At 37.4% G+C, this 25,899-nt stretch overlaps 1 protein-coding gene across 1 annotated transcript in view; it reads left to right on the top strand.

Moving 5' to 3' along the window:
- Positions 1 to 24,266, top strand: part of MACO1 (macoilin 1) — a 51,575-nt gene extending 27,309 nt beyond the window's left edge. Inside the window, exons 6-11 of the mRNA XM_073317250.2 lie at positions 1,200 to 1,698; positions 13,756 to 13,914; positions 15,052 to 15,234; positions 18,588 to 18,708; positions 20,899 to 21,073; positions 22,445 to 24,266. Of these exons, the coding sequence (XP_073173351.1) occupies positions 1,200 to 1,698; positions 13,756 to 13,914; positions 15,052 to 15,234; positions 18,588 to 18,708; positions 20,899 to 21,073; positions 22,445 to 22,647 (1,340 nt within the window). The 3' untranslated portion in view covers positions 22,648 to 24,266. The remainder of the gene's footprint in view (positions 1 to 1,199; positions 1,699 to 13,755; positions 13,915 to 15,051; positions 15,235 to 18,587; positions 18,709 to 20,898; positions 21,074 to 22,444) is intronic.
- The last annotated feature ends 1,633 nt before the right edge of the window (positions 24,267 to 25,899 follow it).

Genomic DNA, 25,899 nt, shown 5'->3' on the forward strand with positions numbered 1-25,899 from the left:
CCCTTTTGGGTCAGAACCCCCAGTTTTAAGAAACACTGGTGTCCCCCTGTAAATCTGTATAGTATAGTGTAAAAGTACACAAAAGGTCAGATTTCACGGTTCCTGATGCGCTTTTCATGGCCATGAATTTGGTAGGGCCCTAACCTTTACCAAAAACAGTGTGAAACTAATTTTACAAAATGGAAAAACCAATTTTATAACACATCTTTTTTTAGAAAAGCCTCCATATGAAGTTTCACCTTTTTGTTTTGTATATTGGTCTAGAAGCTTCATGTAGAAAAGGTGTATTACATTAGTGAGTATCCATTGCCTGACTCTGTTGATGGTATTGGGTATGAAGCAGAACAGAGTTTCTAACCACCAGGAATAACTATCATACACTTCCTGGGCTGTCTAACTGCTGTAATAAAATGGAGATCAATTATACTTACTGGGAATGTTAGACTTGGATATGAACATGAACATTCATCTTAAACCTCTGGAGATCTGTAGTCATTTCATATTCTTAATTAAGATATGTTGGTAAAATCCCCCTTTTCTCCAGATAAAGATAAAATCTTGTCCTCTTTTTAAAAAAACAAGTCTATGAACTTTCAGACTCCTGTCTGACTTTTTTTACCTAGCATCATTACTAGTAACAAGTAAAATTGCGGGGGTGGATCTTTCTGCCTTTGACAGCACTTTATGTGTAGTCAGTTTCACAGTTTCCCCTGCTGAGGTCTTGCACTTAGTAACAAAAGAGAGAAATACTTTAAAAATTTTGTAAAACCACACAAAATGGCAGGGGTTGGAGGGGACTTGAGGCAGAGGAATTAAAAGTAGTTTTAGATAGCACAGGTCTTTTAAAATTGATTAGATTTTAAGTTAATTGTCTCTAAATTTTCATCAATTTAGTAGCAACTTTTGTAATTTGGTCAGTTAGTAGTATTTATTCTTTACCCTTTAGAGTAAGTATCTACAACTGAACTTGTTCTTATAGAATTATGTCTGTACCGAAAAATTACCGAGTTTGTTAAAATTAGTTTTTTAAATATCTACGTGTATTTGATATGTTTTTTCCTAAATATAACCTTGATGGTGGTTGTCACTAAAAAGGATTGCCATTTACTTAATGATTTATTTATTTAAAAAATAGATACACAGTTTATTAAAGCCACAGAACAGATTGATTTAATAATCTCGGTTTCTTGCTATTGCAGCAGCCAAAGGATTATCTGATATGGATTCCTCAGTACTTTTGCAACACAATGGAGGCATTCCAGCCAATAAAAAATTATCCACAACATTGCCAGAGCTAGAATATAGAGAAAAGGGGAAAGAAAAGGACAAGGATGCCAAGAAACACAACCTTGGAATAAATAACAATATTTTACAACCAGTAGACTCTAAAATACAAGAAATTGAATATATGGAAAACCATATCAATAGTAAAAGATTAAATAATGATCTTGTTGGAAGTACAGAAAATCTCTTAAAAGAGGACTCATGCACTGCCTCATCCAAAAATTACAAAAATGCCAGTGGAGTTGTGAACTCCTCACCTCGCAGTCACAGTGCAACTAATGGGAGCATCCCTTCCTCATCTACTAAAACTGAGAAAAAACAGAAATGCACTAGCAAGAGCCCAAGCACACACAAGGACTTAATGGAAAACTGTATTCCTAATAACCAGCTAAGCAAACCAGATGCACTGGTAAGGTAAGTTTGATATGTTCATTGCCTAACAACCTCTTTCTTTCATCATGCTTCTTTTTCAGTAGATTAGAAATCCCTGTTTTAGGAAACCATTAACCAATCAATTTATGGCTTTGTTTGAAAGGCCCCATGGCCTAGTGATTAGACAAATGGACTGGGAGGTGGGTATCTTGTTTCTGTTGCTAACTCTGCTATTGATTTCCTATGTGAGCGTAAGCAAATCACTTTACTGTGCCATGCCTCAGTTTATCCATCTGTAAAATGGGTATACTCACCTACCTCACAGGGTTGTTGTGAGGCATAATAAAGTGTTTTACCAATCCTTTGATTAAAGGCACTATAGAAGTACAAAGTCACATTACAAATTTATTGAACGCTTTTAATCAAGTTCTGCCCTATATGTCTTTTACTTCTCCAGTGCAGAAAGGGTGGCATGGTACTTGAAAGTCTAATGTTGGAAAGGCTTGCTTTAAAAAAAAATAAAAAATCTTCAGTTCACAGGACTGAATGCAAGTCATGAGCTGCTACGTTATCAAAGGAATATATTCACACTCCACCTGCAAGTCTGTTTTACCTTGTTGGTCTGGATATAGTACACAGAAATTTAATTTCACTATCTTATGGACTGTAATGATTTGAAAAGTCACATGTCCTTATGGTTGCTAATCTGAGAGTTAAATAAAGATGGAAAGCTGTTGGGTACTTACAGTGCTATTAGTTGGGGTAGAAATGGGAAGTTGCAAACTTCTCATAGAAAATGAACGTGAACCTCTCAAATTCCTGCCCCAAAGGGGAAAAACAGCTCTTCAGCAGTGAACATTGTGCAGCCTGGTGGCGGTATTTTCTACTAGAGTACCTCTGTGTACCTTTCAAGAATGTGCATGGTAAATGGTATAATGCTGTCTTTGATCAAAGATTCTATTTTACTACACAGTGATACAAGCTAATAACAGAACTGAAGTTGTATTTTGCCTGTGTGTATGTTTTCACTGATGTTTCTTTTTTCCACCCCCCGACTAACAGTCTGGGGAAATAACTAAGTCTAACCATACTACAGGGGTTCTCCAACTTTCATAGCATGCAGTATATTTTAATACAGTAATTGTCTCATGGATAGTCTGTTCATTTGTTTCTTACCTCCGATTTGCAGTCAGATAACATCTCTCTGGCAGGTGTCAACATGGAAAAGTAATATTAGGAGAGCATTTTAATGTATTTTTAATTTTTAATGCTATTTAACAGCTGGAACAAGGAAAGACCACAAGTGCCTTGCAAACCACTGGTAATCCATGGAGCGCAGTTCAGGAATCGCTGCTGTAAAATATAATGGAAAAAGTAAATGTTAAAAAATGTGAACTGCTACAGTTGGGTCCCATTGCTACACACACTGCCTATTTGATATCAACCATAGCTGAGTCATGTTGTTGCTATATTTGCAGACATATCAATTACTTCTGTTGCACTGTTTATCAGAACACTTCTAGGGGAAAAAACAGCAAGAGGGCCATGTTTGCTGTTGATCTGTAAAAAGTGATATCCTGCTATTGAACAACAAAGACCTTCTTCCCCTTAAAGTAAACAAACAAAAAAGACCAAAACCTAATGTAAGGATAACACCTGCTGCAAGCCCTTTACATATTATGTGTAAGCACTGATGCCTAGAATAACTGTCAGTTGTAATTAAGCCAAAAGGAGCAGAGAGCAGCAAATTTGGTATCATGTAGTAGGCAAAAGAGTAGTAAGTGACTCCTCTTCAAACACTGAATGCTCTGTGGTAAAAGATTAGTACCAGAAGACCCTCTGTGTAGCTTCTGTGGAAATCCATCTAAATATCTTATTGTTGCTGCCTTGTTAGCAAATAGAAAATCAAAGTTCTTTGTGTGAGCTCTGTGTGCCACTGCAGATCCATCTGAAGAAAAGAAAACAGCATGTAATTGGATGGAACAGGGATAGGGACCTGTTAGAATAAGTCTGTAGCACCTTTATGCCTTCTCCCTTGCCTCTCTCTTCCTCCCCCCACCACATCTCACTGTTAGCATCTCCTTTTTCTTTTCTGTAGTGTTGCATGCTCATTGGTCTAACTTCAGCAAGTCCTTGTTGGGTAATTTAATTGGCAAGTCAGGCTCACACTTTCCCTGCAGGAACCTTTAGGTAATTGGAATTTTGACTCTAGTTTATCTCTGAAGATTCACAGTATGTGGATACAATTACTTCTATGAAAGTACCCTTTTCACTTCTGATAATGATTATATCCACTAATTGGCATACCTTCTGCTGATTCATATGGCTTCTTCTCATTTCTCTACTTGAAATATTCAGATCAATTCTCACTTACAGTATCTGCAGAATAACTGCATGAATTAGCTAGCTTCTGGCTTGCTTAAACTTACTTGGGAACCAAATTCAGCCCTGTGTTAATGGGATGCAGATGGCAATGCCATCAGTAGAAGTTGTGCCTATATAGTCCAGACAAAGATCAGATAACTCTTCTGCTCGCTGAGGAAAAGAAGAGAGCTGGTCAATGTCCCTAATGTCACAATTAGAGCTGAGTGAATAATTTTCTTTATCTTTTTTTTTTTTTCTGAAACAAAAACACTGAAAAAAATTTGCTAGGGTCAAATGAAACATTTCAGATGTTGATTTGAACTCTTTTGAAACATTTCACTTTGACGCTTCTGAAATTGTTGTTTGCTGGGAGAGAGAGGTTGGCAAAAATTCAACCCAAATTTGAAATAATTTCAGTGCCACAAAAATGCCTTTTTGGGGGGGGGGGGATTTATTATTTGCTGAAAAAAATGTTGCCTGGCTCTAGTCACAATTCCACTATTTACCAATGAACTGATCATAGGGACCAAGAAAAGAGAAGAGCGGTACCAATTCTCCACATTATAGTTTGGCCTGCCAGCCTGTGTATGAAAATATTTTTATTCTGTATGTGTCCATGAGGGACCAGATTTAAGATACAAAATATTTTAATGTGTCTAAATATATGTTGAGATTCTTATATACTGGGCCACAGATGTTAGTTTGCATCAAGTTGTCATTGTGATTACATTGAGATTTTAAAATACTAATTTTCTGTTTGCTGCTGCTTGATATTATTATTACCAATGTAAATAACTGGAACAATGCATCAGTTATTGCTTCTATTTAGACTATCAGTGTAACTCCTAGTTTACATTGGGTCTCTGACTAATGTGTCTTTAGATACATACAAAAATTTGTGTTTTGAAAAAATTTTCCATGTGGAGGGATAGAGTTTAATTTAAATTAAACTCAAGCTGTTTATTTTCACTTGTCACTGCCCTTGTTCCTATATTGTAAAGCATTTATTCATTGTTTTCTCCACTAATTACTGAACTTAATTAATTACTGAACTTCTAACTTGTGTGGTTAAATTGTGACTCTAGTCTAAAAAGCAACTATAAAAAAATGCAGTGTGAGGTTCCATGTTTGTCTCAGTGATTGCTGATCAAATCTGTTCTGTTTTCAAATAAAAAGATGCTTTTCATAACATTCAAACTCACTCTAGGATCTCCAAGCCAAGTTGTGTTCTTTTTTTGTTCACAAATATGGCCCTAAACTAACTGAGCCGTATTAGATGTAGTTAAAGTTCCCCTTATGGTGGCTGTTGAAACAAGATTATTGCTGGTTCTTCAGATACAATAAATATGAATCCCTAAAATGCCATTTTTAATTCACTTTTCAGAGTAAAACTACATGCTCTATAATATTTTCTCTAAGTTGATATTGCATGGTATGCTACAATATTTAAAAGGGCAGTATCAAGTAATTTTTTTTAGTAGCTTAATTTTTTTATGCATATTGTTAGCCCTCTCTGAAGGCAGGACACTTTTTTTGTTCTGTGGTGTATTAAGTTAATAAAAAGAAGCAGGGAAAGCAATTAATAAATTCGGAAGATTTTATCTAGTTAAAATGTTTAAGTAGGTCAAATGTTGACATGGAACTGAAAGTGTCACATTAAGAGAAGTGAAACTTTCCTTGTTTATGTGAAGACAGTTTGCCTGAACTTCTCTGAAAACTGACAAAAAATAACTAACTAGTTTGTTAACGCTTCAGTTTTTGTTCCCAAAGAAACCACTTGATTTCAAATAGTTCACTTTGGTACATAAGCAAACCAAAGCTCAAATACGATACTGAAATGTAGAACCTAATCGCCATCTTTCAAAAATGGGGGTTGTATTTTATTCTGATAAAGAAGGTTTTCAATTTTAATTTATGTATGTGAAACTTATTGTATGAAACTACAGAGATAGTCTTCACTGTTAACTATTTTAGTACTTGTACTTTTCTGGATAAGGAGTTATAGTTCCCTTTTCTTAAAAATGTGTCATTAGGTGTTGCAATTAACATTTCTTTGGCTAATGAAAGGGAATGGTTGTGGTTCAGCTAGCTACAGCAGAGGGATTCTGGGGGTTTAATCCTGGCAGTGGCATTTGTCAGGTCTGCGACACCAACTTCTCTCTGCCTCCATCAGTAAAATGGAGATATTCCCAATCTCTTGTGGATGTTGTGAGACCTGTTTTATGTTTGTAAAAGAACTTGAAATCTTTGTATTTCTGTAGCAACTTTCATCCAAACTGTTCATTTTACATCGTTCTATTAATCAGGCCAATGGAGAGACAGAATCTGGTACCTCTTTACACATCATAGACTCAGATAATTTCCTAATGGCTACCAGAGCAAGCTAGTTTAGCATCCTGTATCTTCTCACTATCCATTCTAGGGGACAGGCAAGTTTTCCCTCCATTTTATGGATTTGGACTGTGTTACAAGTACAAATCATGATCATAGCTAAAGCTTTCGTTCTTCTGTAGTGCAAAAAGGACCAGAAAAGCTGGGGTTTGCCACAACAAGATGCCTCTTTGTAATGATCACAACTTGCTGCTGGCTATTTGCATGCAAAAAGAGAGCCTCTAAAAGCGCAGCTTGACAAAAGTGTTGACATCCACTGAAGTGCTGTCTCCTGGCTTATGAAGTACTGAACCCAGAGAAGCAGCTTACTCTTGCATTAATTATCCTTGTGGGTATCTTTGAATTCTTCAGGTAATTGGGCTACATTTGTACATAGGGGAATATTTGTGGAGCAGGGCATGGCTCATGCCCTTTCTTCCTCCCTGCTCTCACAAGACTTGGGGTTACCCTTAGAGCAAAACTTGAAGGTGTTAAGGTAAATATATTTTCCTGTATTTTAGCTCTAGATTTTTTCCCCATTTTCTATAGCACACTAATGTCCCCAGAGCTTCTGAGCTTATTTTTTCCACACTGCTGCCTGTCTGTCTGAAGTAGCTTTAACATACCCCAGAAGGCTTTTATCCCGTCCGTTACAGTAGGGGACATCCTCAAAGCCTACTGAGGTATAATAGGACTAAGGCAGGCAAGAAAAATAAACCGGCTCAGGAGCTCTGGGAACATACATTGGAAATCGGGGAATGGAAGGAGGTAATTCGATCAGGAATAAAGTGAAGAGTTTATAGCTGGGAGTAGAGTTGGGGTCAACATAAAGAAGGGGTCTAAGTGTTAGGTAGCAGCATTTGTGGAGCCAGGTGCTGGCTGACACGCAAGTTGTTTACTGCTGTGTCACCCTTTCCTTTCAACTCCCATATGTTCAAATGTTGTAGCCAGAGGGATGGTTTGGATCCTGTGATTGGCCTAAAACTGTATGTATCCACCTAACATTGCCTTCCTGCCTTTCCATTTTTACAAGCTACTGCAATATGCACAGTTTCTTCCCCCAAAATGGGATTTGACCCACTTGGGTCCTGTAGTCTCTTTATATTTGGGAGTGGACTGTCCTAACATGTAAATAAAAGAGGTCAAAAACGTCTAACAATGCCATAGGTCCGCAGTTCTCAAACTTCATTGCACCGTGGCCCCCTTCCGACAACAAAATTTATAACACAACCCCAGTAGGAGGGATTGAAGACTAAGCCCCAGCACCCCGGGTGGGGGCCAAAGCTGAAGCCCAAGGGCTTCTGCCTTGGGCGGGGGCATGAACCTTAGCCCTGGGTGGTGGGACTCAGGTTTTGGCTTCAGCCCCGGGAGCTTGGGCTTCAGACTTGCTGGGGCCCAAGGCCAACACCAGCCTTGGCGACTGCATTAAAATGGGGTCCTGGGCCACTTTGGGGTCCTGACCCACAGTTTGAGAACTCCTGCCATAGGTAAAGGAAGAGGGCTATCTTTGCCTCTTGCTTTTTTTTTTTTTTTTTTTTTATATGACCTCCTTTACCCCAACTAGTGTTGGAGTGGCGCTTTTACTGATAGTACAGATTCTCAGTTGTGACAAATCCTGAAGAAGATTCCGTTGCAGACTAGGAACCTGAATTTAACAAATAGATTTACAAAAAGACTTTAGGTTTTGTAGGTTTGGGGAAAAGATGGGTTCAGTGCTAGTGGGATGGTCTGTGTTAGATCAGAAATAGAGTTCTTCCACATTTTGAGAAGACAAATGTGGGAATGGGAGACAGCTGTGTGAGTTCATACAGAGGCAGAAAAGAGTAGGGGTGGGAGGGAGTAGGTAGATAGGAAGGCATGAGGGAACTTCTTTCCACATCTTCTTATATTAAATACACAGTTTAGTGCTGAAGTGTTGTCATTCTTGCCTGACATTTTGAATACTTGATCATTTGCACTTACTCCGGATTTGTCAGTCTCAGAGATTTAGGCAGGGAATAACCCATAATGAAGTTTAAGATTTTCTTTCTGATATTTCTCCCAGGTACAATATTTGTACTTTTTTGGGGGGCAGGATGGGGGGGTTAGCATGTACCACTTGGGAAAGGAAGACGAATCCTAGTAGGCTGTTCCACATCAAGAAACCTGACAGATTCTTGACAGTAATTTCAACCTTTTGGATAACATACAACACAGTTAAAAATGTGTTTGTATCTGTTCATAAATATTACATTCAAATATTTAATTAAAAAATCCATTGAACAGTCCTAAGATGGTTTGGTAACAAATTTCAGTTTTGGGTTACATTTTATGCAGAATACTTTAGCCTGGCTCACGAGCTGAGGTGTTTTTTTTTTTTAATTAAAGGTATTCCTAGGATCCTTTTATATAACTTCCTTGACCCTCCTTCTGCCAAACCATGGACTATTCAAAAACAGCACAACCTTTTGAATTGCTGACCACTTAGAGCAATTCTGACTCTACCTTTTGTTCTAAACAGAACTAAGGTTTCTGTCTCAATTCTGTCTGTAACTGTTTGGTATATAGAAAATGCTCAAGGAAACCACTTATGACAGCATATTACTTGTAGTGGGGAAACTTCAACTTAGTGTAATCATATTGATTGTTTTAAAGTGATAGCATTACTGCAGGGAATATTTATGACAGCAGGTTAGGCAAGAAAAGGAACATAATAAAAAGTCTCATAACACTACGTAGAAGAGCATTTCAGAGTTTGTAACTGAGTCTTTTTATTTATTTATTTTTTTGTTTTTTGGGGGGACTTTATTTTTACATCGTGTTAATGAGTGTAAGATGCCCAGGTGCTTAGAGATTTTGGTTATGTGTAAAGTGAGTAAATAAACTAAGCAACAAGGGATTTTATGCACTAAATGGGTGTAAATATCCAGGAGTCTTTGTCTGAAACAGAGTTATTTTTCAGATCATCCTCTTTTATTTGAAATAAGTATGGAAAGACATCCAATCTTGGGGTGATGGGCTGATGAACTGTTTTAGTATCTGGGATCAAGAAATTGTATCTTGCAGGATCAGGCCTCAGACAAGGAACCCAGAGTGGTAACCAATCTGCAGTTAAGCCCTTATTTTAAAAGTAATTATGTTTCAAGATGATTTGCTGCTTGTACAGCAACAAAAGGAATTGTGCTCTATAAGTCATTTTTTTTTCCTTGTTGGTTTCCTGGTTTACTGGGAAAACACAGTAGGGAAAAAACGTGCAGGGGACCTAAGCAGAAACTAGTGTAGTGGAAAAAATAATGCTGTCTGATTGGGTCATTCATCATTGCAACAATAGTACAAAGTACTGTGGGGCATAGAGACAGAGCACAAGCCTGTCTCTAACTTCTAACAGCAAAAATACCTCTCTGCTATTGCCCTGGTTTACCTTGATAATGTGTTTTGTTTTGGGGAGAGGGAGAATTTTAAAAATCTTGTATTCCCCTTGGAAATGATTTATTCCCCCTGTATATAAGGAAGAACTTTATATACTGGCTCTCTACGTGAGAAAATGTCTAAGCTAGAAATGTTTGTTTGATTAGACTTTGTAAGATGGATGGGCCCTCAGTTGGTGCTAGGGAAAACAAGAAATGGGGGGAAAGGGGGAGGGTTTGAAATGAAACCGTTTTTCTTTTGTGCTGATGTTGGGTTTAATATTTCAGGAAATGTGGTATCCAGGTTTCTTAGTATGGTGGTTTTCTCACATTGTGACAAGATATTAACTTTCCATTATAATGAGATTTTTAATTGTACATTTTAGATGCTCTTGTGACTGCTATAGCAAGTTTTTATTTTCTCTGTAAATTGCATTAATAGTGCTTAAACCTAGAGCTGAGGTTACAATAAAATACAGTATAATGAAAGGGGATAGTTGTAATCTGTTTTTTAAAATGTTGCCCAGATTATTTTTTAAAATAGTTTTTCAGTCAATTCTTTTGTAATTGATGCATTCCCCTGGGATTTTATCAGCCATTGACTTTAAAGAAGCTTGCGTTCCTCTTTATACTGTTTTGTTCTAACCATTCCAGGTTCCTGCACTACTGATTTTTATCTACCATCTTTCAAGTCTGTGGCCATGACCTTTGGACGCTTTGGTCATAGTAATGTTTTTAATATTGATAATTCTGTTTCATGCATGAATACTCTCCATAACTTTCTGGAATTCCTAATTTGTGCTTGGAGGTTTCCATTACATGGCAATCCATTACATTAAAAACACATAATGATGAAGTTTTTCAGAAGCATTTTAAGTCTCTCAGTTAGAGCAGGAACTGAGAGTTAAGGACTCTTAGATTCTATTCCTGACAATACCATAGGCTCAATGTGCTATGTCTGGCAAGTCACTGAACCCTTTGTGCTTCAACTTTCCAACTGTAAAATGGGTTTAATAATCTAATTGGCTTACATGGAATTTACAGGACTTAGTTGTTAAAATGTTTGAATCTCAGATGGTGGACACTCAAGACAATATAAAAAGATTTTAATATGAGTCCATGAGAGTGGGGGAGGTCAGTCATCTAATCTAATTATTTGGGCACCCTTCTGGTGAAAGATTTAATCCTATCCATTGACACATCACTAATGGTTTGAGTGTTCATATAGAAAGGTTTCATGGTCAAAAGTTCTTGGCTCCTTCAGATTCTCAGTGGCTTAATAGTAAGGTTTCCGAGTAGGCTGCGTTTTGTGATTGCTGAGAGAGGAAACAATTTTGCAGAGTAAGAAACTCAGTGTTTTAAGTATAGTGAATCCAAGCAGCACCATCAGCTTTTAAACACTAATATTCTGCTGGAACATAGTTCATTGGACTATGTTTCACCTCAGTGGGCCTTACAGACCTTTCTTAGGCAATAGGGACTCCCAGAGTTGGATCAAAATTTTGTTTCTCTGAAGCTTAATCTCACCAGCTTGTTGGCTGGTAATGAATAACTTAATGAAGGGCAGACTTCTGTCAGATCTCAAGAAGAATTACCCCAAGCCCTTTAAGCTCCTTTAGTATAAAAGGAACTGTGTTTGAGCCTTTGGAGCCCCCTTGTAAACTTAACTGCCAAGTCCCTGGCTCCAAAAAGCTTATGCTACAAACACCCTCCACATGAAACACAAAGTAGTGATGAGAGCTTTATGGGTATGTCCTTGTGTCCAGTTTTAAGTGAGAGCTTGACTCGGGTATTTAAAGGTGGAACTCTGGTTCATACTCTCAGTTTAAAAAAAATACATTCCCACGAGAGTCCATGAATGTGGTTCCATCTGTGGATGGACACTCCAGCCTCCTTCAATAATAGGTTCCAGTTAATAGCTTTAGATATTAATGGTCATGGGGCTTGAAAAACTGACACGCTCACCATCTCCTGAGCGGGAAGTCCTCAGGAATGTAAACAGATCTTCCCTTCCTTCTTTTTGGCCCACTTTGTATATGTTCTGTACTGGTCTTGCAGCCTACTGCTTTCTTTTCAGCTTTATTTGGACCCAGCCCTGCAACTCTCCAAATGTGGAACTTCCATTGCAGCCAGGTGGCTTTCCATATACAGGCAGCTTTAGGAATTGGGCCTAATGTCAATGTCAATACTTCTGTTGCTGTAAAACTACTTGTACTGTGACCTCTTGTTCATTCACACGTAACCAGACCAGTCCTATCTACCTGGGAATCAAGGTTAAAGACACACTCCTTGGGTATTTGGAACAGTTGATGGATGAAGTACCCCCATCCCTCCCCCCCCCAAAAAAAGCATACAAAAACCAAGAACTCCACAGTTAAGAAGGCATTCCAGATTTAAGACATGGTCTGAGCACCAAACAGGAAGTTAAAAACTCCAAGTTCTAATCCCAGTTGTGAAATTGATTCCATTTGTGTCATTGGAGGAGTCAGTTAACCTTTCACAACAAAGCTGTCTGTAAAATGGTGTGTATTAATGCTTCACCTTATGAGGGCATTGTGAACCTTAATGGTAGTGCTTTGAATAGATAATTAAAGTGCTAGATCATCAGTTCTTGGGGAGAGCTGGTATACCCTATTACTAGCCCAAGAGGTGTTAAAGATGGGATTTCAGTATTTGCTATGAATTTCTCGATTTTTATAGAGTTGTGGTTAAGATGAACTCGTAATGTTGTTCTGGTATAATGAACAAATTTGCTTACAAACGTATACAAAGTAAAGAGTGAGATTCTTTCAGGGTTCATAATTGCAGCTTTTAGAGGCTGGTGTATTGCATACCATTCTGTTCCTCTAATAACTTCAAAGCAGTAAAAGAGGAAGGTAGCTGATCAGAATTTTTACTGATTTTTTTTTCTGCTCAAATAATTCTTCAATCATTAAGGTGTTTTCCAAATAGGATTTACCAAATTTACCCAACCGTTAATTTGTCTGCATCATTCATTTCACATATTCTGTTAAAAATTCTGAATATACTGTATTTAGATATCTAGTTTAGTATAGGCATCAAAACATCAGCTGAGAAAATAGGATGGAAGTCTTGAAATGTCTTTTAACTTCTAATTTACTCTTTTCATTGGTTAAAACTAACTTGTTTGCATTTTGTAGTTTAACAAATTACGGGAGAGTGACGGAAGGGACTTCGTAATACGGTTTTATCAAGTAATCAGTGCAGCACGTTTATTTTTGGATGTTTTCACCTTCTAAGCAACTATAGTAAACACAGTAAAACTTAATACATGCATTCTCAATGCATATGGTTTTAGGAAACTAACAGGAATGACATAATGTCTCTAAAGTTACCATATTTGGAATAGTGGCACCTTAGAGACTAATTCCGTAGGATTTGTGTTACAGCGTCACGGTACTTTGTGTGAGGAAACTAGAATACACATGCTACTTTTTGTCAGGATAAATATAAAATTGAAAAAGTTATGAATGTTTATACTGTTTGAGAAGGGAAAAGGAGATTTATCTGTTTGTTGAAAAAAATAGGGATCTTTATTACCGTGCATTTTAAAGATGTAATTCCTGAGGATGGTACTCTGTATCTGTCAATGTAAAAATGTCATACAATACCCCTGTAATGTTGTATATGGGCTGTACTTAATAAGGATACTTATGTTTTTGTTCGGTATCATAGTTGTGCAGTGGTGGTTTATAGGAAAATAAAATTGACAGATTTTTGCTTGCAACCTAAATTGCACATAAAATAGCAAAGGATGACAAAGGATAGGGAAGAGAGGGTATGGCGGGACAAGGGTTACACACAATGGAATATCAGGAGGGATGTTTACTGTGTTTTTTTTATTTTATTTTATTTTTTAAATTGTAAACTTAATATAAAAAATTGGGCCTTGGGAAGGTTGGGGAGTTACAGTTGAAATTCTCTCTTTTTTTTTTTTTAATGCTTTTCCTTATCTTAGGTTGGAACAAGATATTAAAAAGTTAAAGGCTGACCTGCAGGCAAGCAGGCAAACTGAACAGGAGCTGCGGAGTCAGATCAGTTCTCTGACTAGCACGGAGCGGGGAATTCGATCTGAAATCGGACAGCTCCGACAAGAAAATGAGCTGCTTCAGAACAAGTATGTTTTGCTACAGAACTGTATACAGACTATGAACCAAGCAAATGCAGCATGTTCTGCTTTGTTAAAGGCTGGCAGCATACTAACCTGGATACCGGGGCAAATCCTATTTACCTTACTTTCTCACTGGTGCTCCCAGGGTTCATATATGAGTCAGCATAACCTTATCAGAATAAGGCAAGCAGGATTTGTCCATTTTATCTTCAAGGCATCTGATTTATTTAATCATAGGGCAATTTTATTAGAAAGTGGAAATGTGGCCTTCGAAATGTAGCCTTATCATTTTCAATTCTAGTTGAAGATGACACATTTCTAAAACTCCTATAAACTCTCTATCAAAATGTTTTCCTCAGTGAAATTGGTAACCTGTCTTCCCTGCTGTGCCCTCTCATGTTAGAATAGTCTTTCAGCATAAAGTAAGTTTAAAAAAACAAATACGCTCAACCAAGAAGTTAAGGTTTTATACTGTTCAAAATTGGCCATCATATAAACATTTCTTGCCCTCACCTTAAAGGTATTTGAAGCTCTTTGCAAGCAACATAGGTTACATGAGTTTTCCAAAGAATTAAAGAGCTTTATTTTGCCTTCACCATTTACACTTTTGAAGTGACATTGAAAATATATGTACAGAAATGTCTTAAGAGATTGCTTTAAAGGTCATACAACTCATTTTACTTCCTCTTTTGTAGTAGCCTCGTAGAAGTCTGAAAGCTTTTCCATACAGATATTATCTTTATTTGTCAAATAAGAATTCTCCTGTTTTTTCCAGTGGTGATGAAATCAAACACAGTACCTTTTCGTACTGGTATCATTGGGGCCAATCATGCATCTATTCAAGCCAATGGGAGTTTTGTCATTGACAAGAATGGTGGCAGCACCCCTTTTATTGAAGTAGTAATAACAACCAAGTACATGGTTTCTGCTTTCAGCACACCCACTATTAAAATTATTCCAGCACTCCTGCCAATAGGAGTTTAGAATGCGCAGGATTGCCAATAGACACACAGCACCTCCTAAGATAGGGCCCAATGTATACTGCTGCAGAGACTATGGAGACAGTTCTCAGCATTGTGCTGTTGCCTTGTGAATCTTCAGTATCAGAAGCTATTAACAAAGCATATACCTATTATTCCTCAGATTACATAATGCTGTACAAATGAAACAAAAAGACAAGCAAACCATCAGCCAGTTGGAGAAAAAACTGAAAGCAGAGCAAGAGGCACGAGCCTTTGTAGAAAAACAGTTGATGGAGGAAAAGAAAAGAAAGAAGTTGGAAGAAGCAACTGCTGCACGTGCTGTTGCATTTGCTGCTGCTACCAGGTACTTACCTCTATTTTATTCTCTGGGCTTGTCTCCGCTTACTGTGGATCGACGCTGCAGCGATTGATCCATCGGGGGTCAATTTTAGTGGGTCTAGTGAAGACCCGCTGAATCGACTGCAGATTGTTTTCCCGTCGACTCCGATACTCCACCGGAACGAGAAGCATAGTTAAATCAATGGGTAGGGTGACCAGATGTCCCGATTTTTGGGTCTTTTTCTCACATAGGCACCTATTACCCTCCACCTCCTGTCCCGATTTTTGACACTTGCTATCTGGTCAGCCTATCAATGGGAGTTTCTCCCGTCGACCCAGCGCAATGTAGACACCACAATAGTTCAACCTAAGGTACGTCAAATCCAACTATGTTATTCACGTAGCTGGAGTTGTGTAACTTAGGTTGACTTAGCCTCGTAGTGTAGACCTGCCCTACCTTTTGCTTTAATAGGCTTTTCTTTGGGATTGAAGAAACTGAAAAGGCTTTAGATTATTCTACGCACAAAAGCAAGATGTCCTTAGAGAGAGAGAGAGAGTCAGATATTAAAGGGACACCATCAACTTAAAGATCTCACTTTGTGTGCTTTTTTTTCAGCAGTGGCTAAAGTTAAAAGTAATGTCTAAGGCCCCAGTCCTGCAACTGGTTTGCACAGCAGATCCCTGCAAATACATGGAGCATAAAATCAGTGAGGCTCTATGTAGGCACAGGGGTCCACCCATGTAGAGCAACTTGCAAGATTGGGGCCAAAGATTCCTACAGTTGCAAGATGAAAGGGCAAAATATTTTCCCTGATTTATTCATTTTGTTTATATGGTGCATTAAACTGCACTTCCGTGTGAGCATTTTTACAGTTTCCTCTGAATATACAGTTTGCCCTGTCAGTTGTGGGCCCTTTCACAAAGCAAAAGGGAAGAGAAATACATGATTAAAAATAGGAAAATGTGATGTGAGAGAAAATGGCCAGGGGACTTGGCATGGGATGTGTGATGACGGATGTAAAAACTGACTTTTTTAGCTATTATTAAATAGACCAGATTTCTTGTTGGTGGTGCCCCTTTAAGTTGCAAACCATAACAAACTTGCTAGCTTATCACTATATTTTCTTTGTTTGAAGAGAACTTCTTTTGTTTTAGGATTTATATAGTTTATGAAAGGAAGAATATTTGTTTTTGTAAATTGATTTTGAAAATAATTAAAATATTTTACGTAAATCCCACTATGTTTTCACTTATTTTGATCTTAGGTGTGCAGAGTACTATCATACTATAACTCTTACATGAGCTTGGTTTGTATGTAAAAAGTAATTTACATATTGACCTTTGGCATATGTTAATAGAGTATTTAATGGGAAATTGCTTTTTTTCTGAAGGTAAAAAAACCACAAAGGGAATCGTTGCACACATTCAAGAAAGCACCGTTGATCAGAGGTTCAGTGGTGCTCTACTTGTGCTCTCATTCGTTTTTTGAAGAACTATCTTGCTAAATTGAAGCTGGCCTCTAGCTTGCTAAATGTCCAAGAAAAGTTTGGTGTGAATAGGGTAATTGCCAAAGCAATTGACTGTAATTGCATGGCCTACTCCATCTTCACTTAAAATATCGAAAATGTGGTGTTGTAATCTATCATGTAGGGATGGATGAGGGGGAGGAAAGAAGTGGTAGTATATTGGCAGATTCTTTGAGATGAGCTAAAAGTAAATCTTTGATCACTTGGGACTTCTGGTCTCTGGGTTGAAGACAATTGAGTGAGTCACTGAGATATCGCACTTAGTCCCTAAGGGTCAAATCCTGTAGGGCCCACTGAAGATTTATGTGCTCAGCACTGGATTATGTTGTCAAGGGAGATGCTGACAGTATCATATAACCATTTGCTGCCATGAAATGGTATTGATAGCATCTCTGAGAGCAGCCACCTGGTCTACCAGACTACCTGCAAGGAGAATCTTGAAGTTAATGAAGTGCTTCAGGGCAACTGGGTATACCTGAAAGATCATTGATACAAGAGACTTTTTAGAGGCAAAAGGCAAATCTGGGGAACTCCACAAGGGGAATTTTGCTTTAATTTAAATTTCTGGTACTGACATGACCCATTAGTACAAAATTATTAGTTTGTACCATAGAACAGAATCATAAATTTCAGCAACTGTGTTTTTTATCATTCTGGTAACTATCCAGTAGACATGTCTTAGTGAATTCAAGTGTCTAGAAATAAATTACTTTGTGTGCTGAATAAGCATATGAAAATGGGTATAATAAAAATCTTTCTCACAGTAACTTAGACTTTCATCCCTAACACAAAGCTAACGTTTTAATGGGTGAAATAAAATTTGAAGACAAAGCAGTTATATTAGCATCCTCTGTGTAATTTTTCTTCACCCATACTAGGAAACAACTTTTAAAGTCTACATTTTTCATGATTCTAGAGAATTAATCAAAATATCTAAGGCTTGAAAACGAGCCCTGTTAAAGATATTGTAGACTATAGCTGAGTTATAGCTATTGCCACTGACGTGCCTTTCTTCTTTTCTACATAAAGGGGGAATTTCCAGGGAGCTGACTTCGGTTTTTTGGTGGGAGGGGAATCAAATATCTGTCATGGTATCGAATCTTAGTTTATGTAATTTTTTTGCATAAAAGCAGTGGGAGGAAGTAGGAAATGTTTCCTCATGTAGTTCTGGGTGTTGAGTCTTAGCACCCAGCTATAGTAAATTCACGAGATGGTGAATCCTGGTAATGTATATGCTTTACATTGATCAGGTTCATGCAGAGTCATTGTACTATTTGCGTTATGTGCATACCTAAAAAACAAAGGCCCTACCTGTTGTTCTGCATGGATATTAAAGACACTAGAGTTCTTTTTCTATGAATCAAGGTTTGATCCAGCAACCTTGACAAAAATTTCTTCTCTATCTCAGACCTCCACTGTTGTACCCAAGGTGCCATGCTCTGGCTGGTTACCACTCTCCATTCCAGAGGTGGCTGCATTTTGGTGATGCTACAGATAAATAGTTGGAAAGCATTTTGGGATTCTTCAAAATGAAAGGCACTGCATAAACATAGGATGGCTTTAATCCATTGAGCCCCCAAATATCTGAAATACTAATTCCTGCTTTTTCATTTCTACATGGCTCACAAATGTCCCAAACTTCCTAATGTTTAAGGCATAACCTTGGGTAATGTTTTTGCATCCTTTTGTCTTAACTTCACAAGGGAAATTCTCTCATTTAAAAAAAATATTATTCTCCTTTCTCATTTTATTCAGGAATATTCATAGTAACTTGGCTGATCTGAACCTTTCAGGGACAATAATAGAAGTCATTTTTGTTTCACTCTCTTTTCTGATAACACTTTCTTCACAGAGGAGAATGCACTGAAACTTTACGGAATCGTATCAGAGAGCTGGAGACCGAATGCAAGAAGCTAACAATTGATATAAAGCTGAAAGAAGACCAGATACGAGAACTAGAAATGAAAGTTCAGGTAATAAGAAGGCACTCAGGGCTCAGACCTGCAATCTGTTGAGTGCTTCCACCCTCAGTTAAATTGGTGGACCTTCCTAGGAGACTTTCGGCATCTTGCACAATTGAGCCCTTCAGATGTGTTGTGCACGTCTAACATTAGGGTTTTGGGGTGAGGAAAATTAATAGTTTCTTACCTCCTCACCACCTTGTTGTTTACTTGTAGGTTTTTTTCCCCCTAAACCAGCTGATCCAGATAAGTTAACTCAAAATTCTAACCCTGCATGCCCCTATCTAGGAACACGTTGCCAGCCCAGAAGCCCTTGTAAGATTCCTCTTCCCTGATAAGGAATAAGGTTCTTACTACGATTAAATAATGTTTGGTAAAAGTGGAAAAGTTGGAAGGAACAGATTGAAATCAACTCAGCTTTAAAAAACTTTGAAAGCAGAGTCTGAGGCTACATCTCTCCCTGAACCTACCTGGTATTTCTGTTGTTTTGCAGTCAATGGTTTCCCATTATTTATGTTTTCCTCTCCCCTGTTGCTGCTTGAAAGTCCCACACAAACAGAAACTGATTAGACACAGTACAGCCGAAGTAAAACTGAAATAATATTGTTTTCTTTAATTTTTGTTACACACACTTATCTTGCTTGTAACAAAAGTGGGTAAAAAAGTTCAAATGAGTGAGATTTTTTTTTCCCCTTTAAAACACATGCTTCTAAGGGCACAGTCAGATATTGAACTGAGAATTTGTTTGTCAGATCCTTAACTTTGAGATGGGGATATTTTTTTTACTGAGTACTGTCTTCTGACATGTTTTTTAATCTTCATGATCTGACTGTGAACTTTTTACAAATAGCACATACATCCCAGCTTTCCATCGGATTGCCAAAATAGGTATTCTGAAAACCAAGCACAGTCTGTTTTACAAGAATGTTTGTTTTGAAAAATAAGCAGTCATTACCAATCATGACTGGGGTTTGGGGTTTTTTTTGCGTTTTTCAAACTGTTACTTTTATGTAAGTTTTGTTGTCGCATTAATACCTTTTCTGCAGAGCCTTTCTCCATATTTTGTTTTACACATTTCTCTGTTTAAAAATACTAGTTTTTAATATTTCTTTTTTTTAATTGTGAAATATTTATATTTGTATTTCCAGCCTTATTGGTTGGTTGTCTCTGTGCAAAGTAATTATTTTTTTCTTTTAATGGAGTTCTGGATTTGTGAAATAGTTAGAAAGCCCAGAACAGTTCCCAGGTGAATTTAGAAGTGTGGTTACCTCTTGGTTCTTCCTGAGCAACTGTAATAGCTCAGTGTGTCACATTTACTCATTGTCACTTTAAACCATAGGTTTCAACCTTTTCAGACTACTGTACCCCTTTCAGGAGTCTGATTTGTCTTATACCCCAAAATTTCACCTCGCTTAAAAACAACCTACTTACAAAATCAGACGTAAAAATACAAAAGTGTCATAGCACGCTATTATGGAAAAATTGCTTACCTTCTTATTTTTACCATATAATTATAAAATAAACCAATTGGAATATAAATATTGTACTTACATTTCAGTGTATAGTATACAGAGCAGTATAAATAAGTTATTGTCTGTATACAATTTTAGTTTGTACTGACTTTGCTAGTCAGTTTTAAAACTAGGCAAATGGCTAGTTGATGTACCCCCTGGAAGACCTCTTTGTGCCCTCAGGGGTACATGTATCCCTGGTTGAGAACTACCGTTTTAAACGGTATACAGTGGGAGCAGATCTTTTGTTGTCCATTTATCTACATCAGTTCAGCTAGCAATCTAAAGTTCTTTATATAAAATTCAATTTTGGGGGTTCTGTTTCCTCATCCCAAACCGCAGTAGTTCATGTTCCACAGTGAGCAACTCCTACTTCCCCAGCTGGCACTCCAAGGCTGGTGATGAGCTCCAGAGAGAGCAAAGGTTGCAGTAACATAGAGCTGAGGGGTTGGGTGGGGAGAGTAAATGGGTTTTTCTCACATCATTGCATTATGTTTGTACAGTATTCTTACTCACTTGTACAAAGCCACGTGTAATTAAGGGTACTATAATATCACATGCAATAATTAACTACCATTTGACAGCATATTAGGCCCAGTGGTGTGCTAAGGGGGAAAAAAGAAAGATCTGTCTATACATCTCATGCTTAAAGTCCACATGACTTACGTTTTTGTCTTAATTACTTCTTCAGGAACTGCGGAAATACAAGGAAAATGAGAAGGATACTGAGGTGTTAATGTCAGCACTTTCAGCCATGCAAGATAAAACACAGCACTTAGAGAACAGCCTGAGTGCAGAGACAAGAATTAAGTTGGATCTGTTCTCTGCATTAGGAGATGCAAAACGGCAGCTTGAGATAGCCCAAGGTAAAGTACAGTAGTTTTATTCACCTACTACTATTAACTGAAACAGTAGAAAATATACTGTAGGGATTACTCTGTCCTATCTGTAGGGATGAATTAGATGGCCTGGAGGATTCACCTCATTTCCCCCTACTGTTGAATCAAAGACAATAAAGTCCTCTGTTGGCGTGTGTTAGTTATATCTGAATGCATATGTTCCTCATACTGCAGAATTCTCTCTCTAACCAGAGCAACAAAAAGCTTCAAAAAATGTTATTTGCACTGTAGTTGTAGTCATAGTCGTGTCAGTCCCAGGATACTAGAGAGACAAGGTGGGTGAGCTCATATCTTTTATTGGAGCAACTTCCATTGGGGAGAGAGACAAGCTTTTGAGCCACACAGAGCTCTTCTTCAGGTCTGGGAAAGAAGTCATTACCCAAACCTGATGAAGAGCTCGTTGTGGCTCGAAAGCGTGTCTCTCTCAAGAACGGAAGATGGTCCGATAAAAGATAGCTCACCCACCTTGTCTCTCATAAAAAAATTAGAAAGTGTAAAAGGAATTTTGTCAAATACTTTAATACCCAGTTCTCACATCTTAATTACCATAATATTTTAATAACTGTGTGGCAAATATTCTCTAGTTATTTAAAAAGAAGAAAAAAACCCACCATGATATCTTCGAGGAGTGGGAAAGAACAGAGACTGTTTTTAGGATGCGTGCACTGTTGTAGTCTGCCACTGCAGCCAGAAGAGGGAGCAAAACATTAACTAACCAGCCCATTCCCAGACCTGTGTTAATAGCTACTTGTCTCTGCTGTGCAAACAAAGAAGAAAAATGCATTGGATTTTCCATTTAATATTCATCAGAGCAGCCTTGTGGAAGTTTACTTGCCTGCTGCATTTTTTTTTTATTTTTTATTTTTTAATACTAGTAAGGTAGATACTTGTTAGGTTTCAGTCATTGTGGGGTTATTTTTTGCCTGGGCTTATAGTCAGAATGGTCTTGCAAGGATGCATAAACATATTCTACACTTAAAATAGAAAAACCAGTCCCTTCACGTTTCTTGCTCCATCTGGGTGCTAGTGAAGGGCAAACTGAGGAAGTGTGGACATCCAGATGATAACGTTGTGCTGAAAGATTGTTTCTGCTACTGAATTCTAATAGTTTAAACTCTGACCGTCGTTATGGAGGAGTACAAATCGACATTAACTTTTGTTCAATTTTAATAAACCAGTCTGTGTGGATTGCCAAGATGGTGTTAGAACCCTGAATTTCCTTTGGCTGTTTTGCTTGGTCAGTTTCTCTCTCCGCTTTTCTCAAACTATCGTCTGCGGGCTGCCAGTGGTGGATGAAAATGTGCTGCTTGTTCTAAGTGACACTCTTTGCTGTTCCAGGGCAAATCATTCAAAAAGACCAGGAAATCAAGGACCTAAAACAGAGGATAGCAGAAGTTATGGCAGTGATGCCCAGCATAACATACAATGCAGCCACCAGCACCCTGAGTCCTGTTTCCCCACATTACTCTTCCAAATTTGTGGAGACCAGCCCTTCTGGACTTGATCCCAATGCCTCCGTTTATCAACCCTTGAAAAAATGAATGCCAACTTTCTTTTTGCCCAACAATTTTGTCAAACTGAAGGCATCGCACAGGAGTATCTCTTGCAGTCAAGATGAAATTGTATTGTGTGAGACTGTATTTGTCATTTAAAACAGAAAGGGGGGAAAAAAGAACATCAATATTTGACTAGAACTGCCCATTGTTTTTTCTTGTAAATTTTTAGAAAACCTCACAGAACTTTGCAATTTATTTTTCTTGGCCAATGCATTAAAAACAACTCTTGGTTTTCAAGTAGCCGATTTTGCCTTTTTATGTACTCTTGCATGGTTTCCTCTTGAAAAACACAGGGCTTTGCTTGATTCTGAACCCTTTCTTTTTTTTAATAATCAAGCTAAAATTGCAAATCAGAGTCAGAAGGGATAATGATGAAAATTCTTTAGTTTTTAGAGTGAAAGGGTTAAATAATCTAACAAAGCTTTGATTTATAGATGTATTAAATAAAGGTATGTCATGTTGCAGAAAATAATTTGATTACCCCTCAAAGGACCAAACACATTTAAGGGGCATCATTTAAGGGAAAGAATAAGTAATGAGAATAGATGATGTGACGGTGGTTGTTGTGTGAAATATAAATATTCCCATTGGTGTTTCTAGTCATTGAGAATTGCTAACAGTCTTGTTCACAGTGCCTTGGGAGAAGACATTTCAAGAGGAAACTTGATAGTTAAACTATTTTTTCCCCCTTCACTGTCATCTAGCATATATATATATCAAGCTCATTACAGAGTCTACTGCAAATTGTTCATGGTAATTTGGATGTTCATTAAAAACCATGGCTACATCTTCTGTTTATTTTGATACAAAATCAGCAGTGTTCTGTAACTTGCCTTGATTATAATACATCTGAGAAGGCACAATATTAATACAGGAAGCATTATTGTGAAGGCAGAATTGTGCAATGTATTGTATACAAGAGACTGCAAAGCTGGCTAATAAATCTGCAGTTCTGGGGTTTTTTTTAATTTTATTCAGCTGTGATTTATATTTACAACATCTTGTATTTGACAATTTAAATGGAGTTGAATATTTCTCAGCTGTTGTGCCAAGGAGTTTTAAAGAGTTTTTAAAAGCAACTCATAAATTGCACAAAGATTTCAGTAAAAATGTATATTATACATTGGTAGAAAGTGCTTGCACTGGCAACTTCTGAAGGGTTTAAGATTGGGGTGGGGAAGGGGGGGAAGCAAAATTGTATTGGAAACTAGCAAAATTACAAACCAAACATTATGATTTTGCAAACCTGCAGTGGACTCTGGAAGGACAAAGTTCTTCTTTTAAAAAAAAAAAAATAAAGGTTTCGTGTTAATTGGCATGTATGCCTCATTTAAAAAATGAAGTAGGACAAGAAAATCAATCAAATAGAAGTATTAAAGATTCATCATTTTAATCACAGTTATTCTTTTGGGATAAAACTTCTAGCTTTAGCCAGGTGTGCATGTTGCTGTCATTTGCATTTTTGAATCATCTTGTGTAATTGTCACCATGAAAGTGTTACTCAGAAATGTCATAGGTTTTTCATCTTTGTGCAAAACATGAAATATTGTCACTGACTTTTTGTGTTGAGGTTCCCCCATTTTGCTGCCTTTCTGGCACTACTTTCGTTAAATACTTGGTCTTGGCTGCATTATTTTTTCTGTGGGGTTTACAAAGAATAAACATTTTCTTGCAGATAAAAAAAACAAACAAACTTTGCCTTTTTGACTGACCTGATTAGCCGGATATGACAGGTTCATTTTGTTTAAAGAGTTATCTAAAATTGGTAACTAATCTTTTTGCACATTATTTCTCTGCTACTCCAGGTAAGAATTCATCTGTGCAGTATGACTTCACTGTTATAAAGCAGAAAGAAGAGCATAAGTTTCTTATATCCTGATAGGCCATATAAACCCAGCATATCGTTTCTGTGTGTGGAGGCTTTTTTACCATTATCTCTTTAGAATCAAAACAACATGTTCTGTGAGGTTGGGTGGCAGATCCAACCCATTGCTGTTATAGTCCTTTTCCTTCTCTGACATCAGACACATGGAGAAAACTTTGAAGTATAATCATTGTCCTTGTCTAGGACAAGATATGAAAGAGAACCAACCCCCCAGCTTCTGGCTATATCTGCTTGAGGGGAGTCCTTTGCTACTGGATCTTCATTTGCTTTCACCCATAGGCTCGCTTCTTCTATATTGAGACCTCTTCATCTGCCTTTGTTAGTTTCTTTTAGGAAAGCCAGCTGTCTGTCTAGTACATCTTCTCGTTTTGGCTGCTGTGGTAGGTGATCCTAGTTTGGAAATTCTTTTTAGGCCCCTCAAACTTTGAGCTCCCGCTCTTGGTCCCATTTTGATTCTCAGCAGTTAGGTCTCCTCAGAGAGACTTGCCTTGGTCCTTTACATTCTGCAATGCCAATATACCCCCCTTATTCCTGGAGGAGATTCTGATCCATTTTCCTTTTCATATGACAGGGGATGTCTCATTCCTTTAGGGCTTTTTCTGTGAAAGTGTGCAAAGAAAAGAAGTTTATAAATATACTTTAGGTAAACTTGTGGTGATAAAAATCACATTGCGCTGCAGTGGAAGATGGATTCTCCACTATCTCCCTCTGGATGATTGGGAAGGATAATTTGCGTTGTTCCAATTTAAAATAATTACTTAAAGGTGAAATTGTTTGCGGAAGTCTGACAGCTATATCATTTAACCAAGATAAGTGGTATGAGTGGAATGAGTTCATTTTAAACCGTCAAAACTTATATTGACCAACCTTTGAGCTGTAAATATTTAACTGCTTGAAATGGAGAATATCTTAATGGTTGATCATAAATGGTATTTGTAAGACTAATGTGCAGTGGATTTAAGAAACTAAGACTAGAGAAGGGGCTTAGATTCTAACAAATCAGTTGGAAATAGCACTTGGTAAATAAATCTAAAGAGATCTGCTAAAGTAAAATGTAATATTTCTCCTGAAACCACTAACCACTTCCAAACAAAACTTTACCTGTACTTGGAAACCAAATCATGTGAAGAAAGAATCACTATCAACCTTATTTGTAACATTTAATTAAGTACTTCAGGACTGGATGAGCACCTCATTGATTGAATTTTTAAATGAAATCTGAACAAAATACATAATTTTATACTGCATATTGAAAGAAATTATCCTCCTTGATTCATAGATGCCATTGCACTAATTTTATTAGGATAAATTATAGCTCCCTTTTTAAAACTCTTTTTCTGGAGCCAGACATA

This window comes from Lepidochelys kempii, chromosome 19 (assembly GCF_965140285.1).
Source record: "Lepidochelys kempii isolate rLepKem1 chromosome 19, rLepKem1.hap1, whole genome shotgun sequence".
Taxonomy (NCBI): Eukaryota; Metazoa; Chordata; order Testudines; family Cheloniidae; genus Lepidochelys; species Lepidochelys kempii.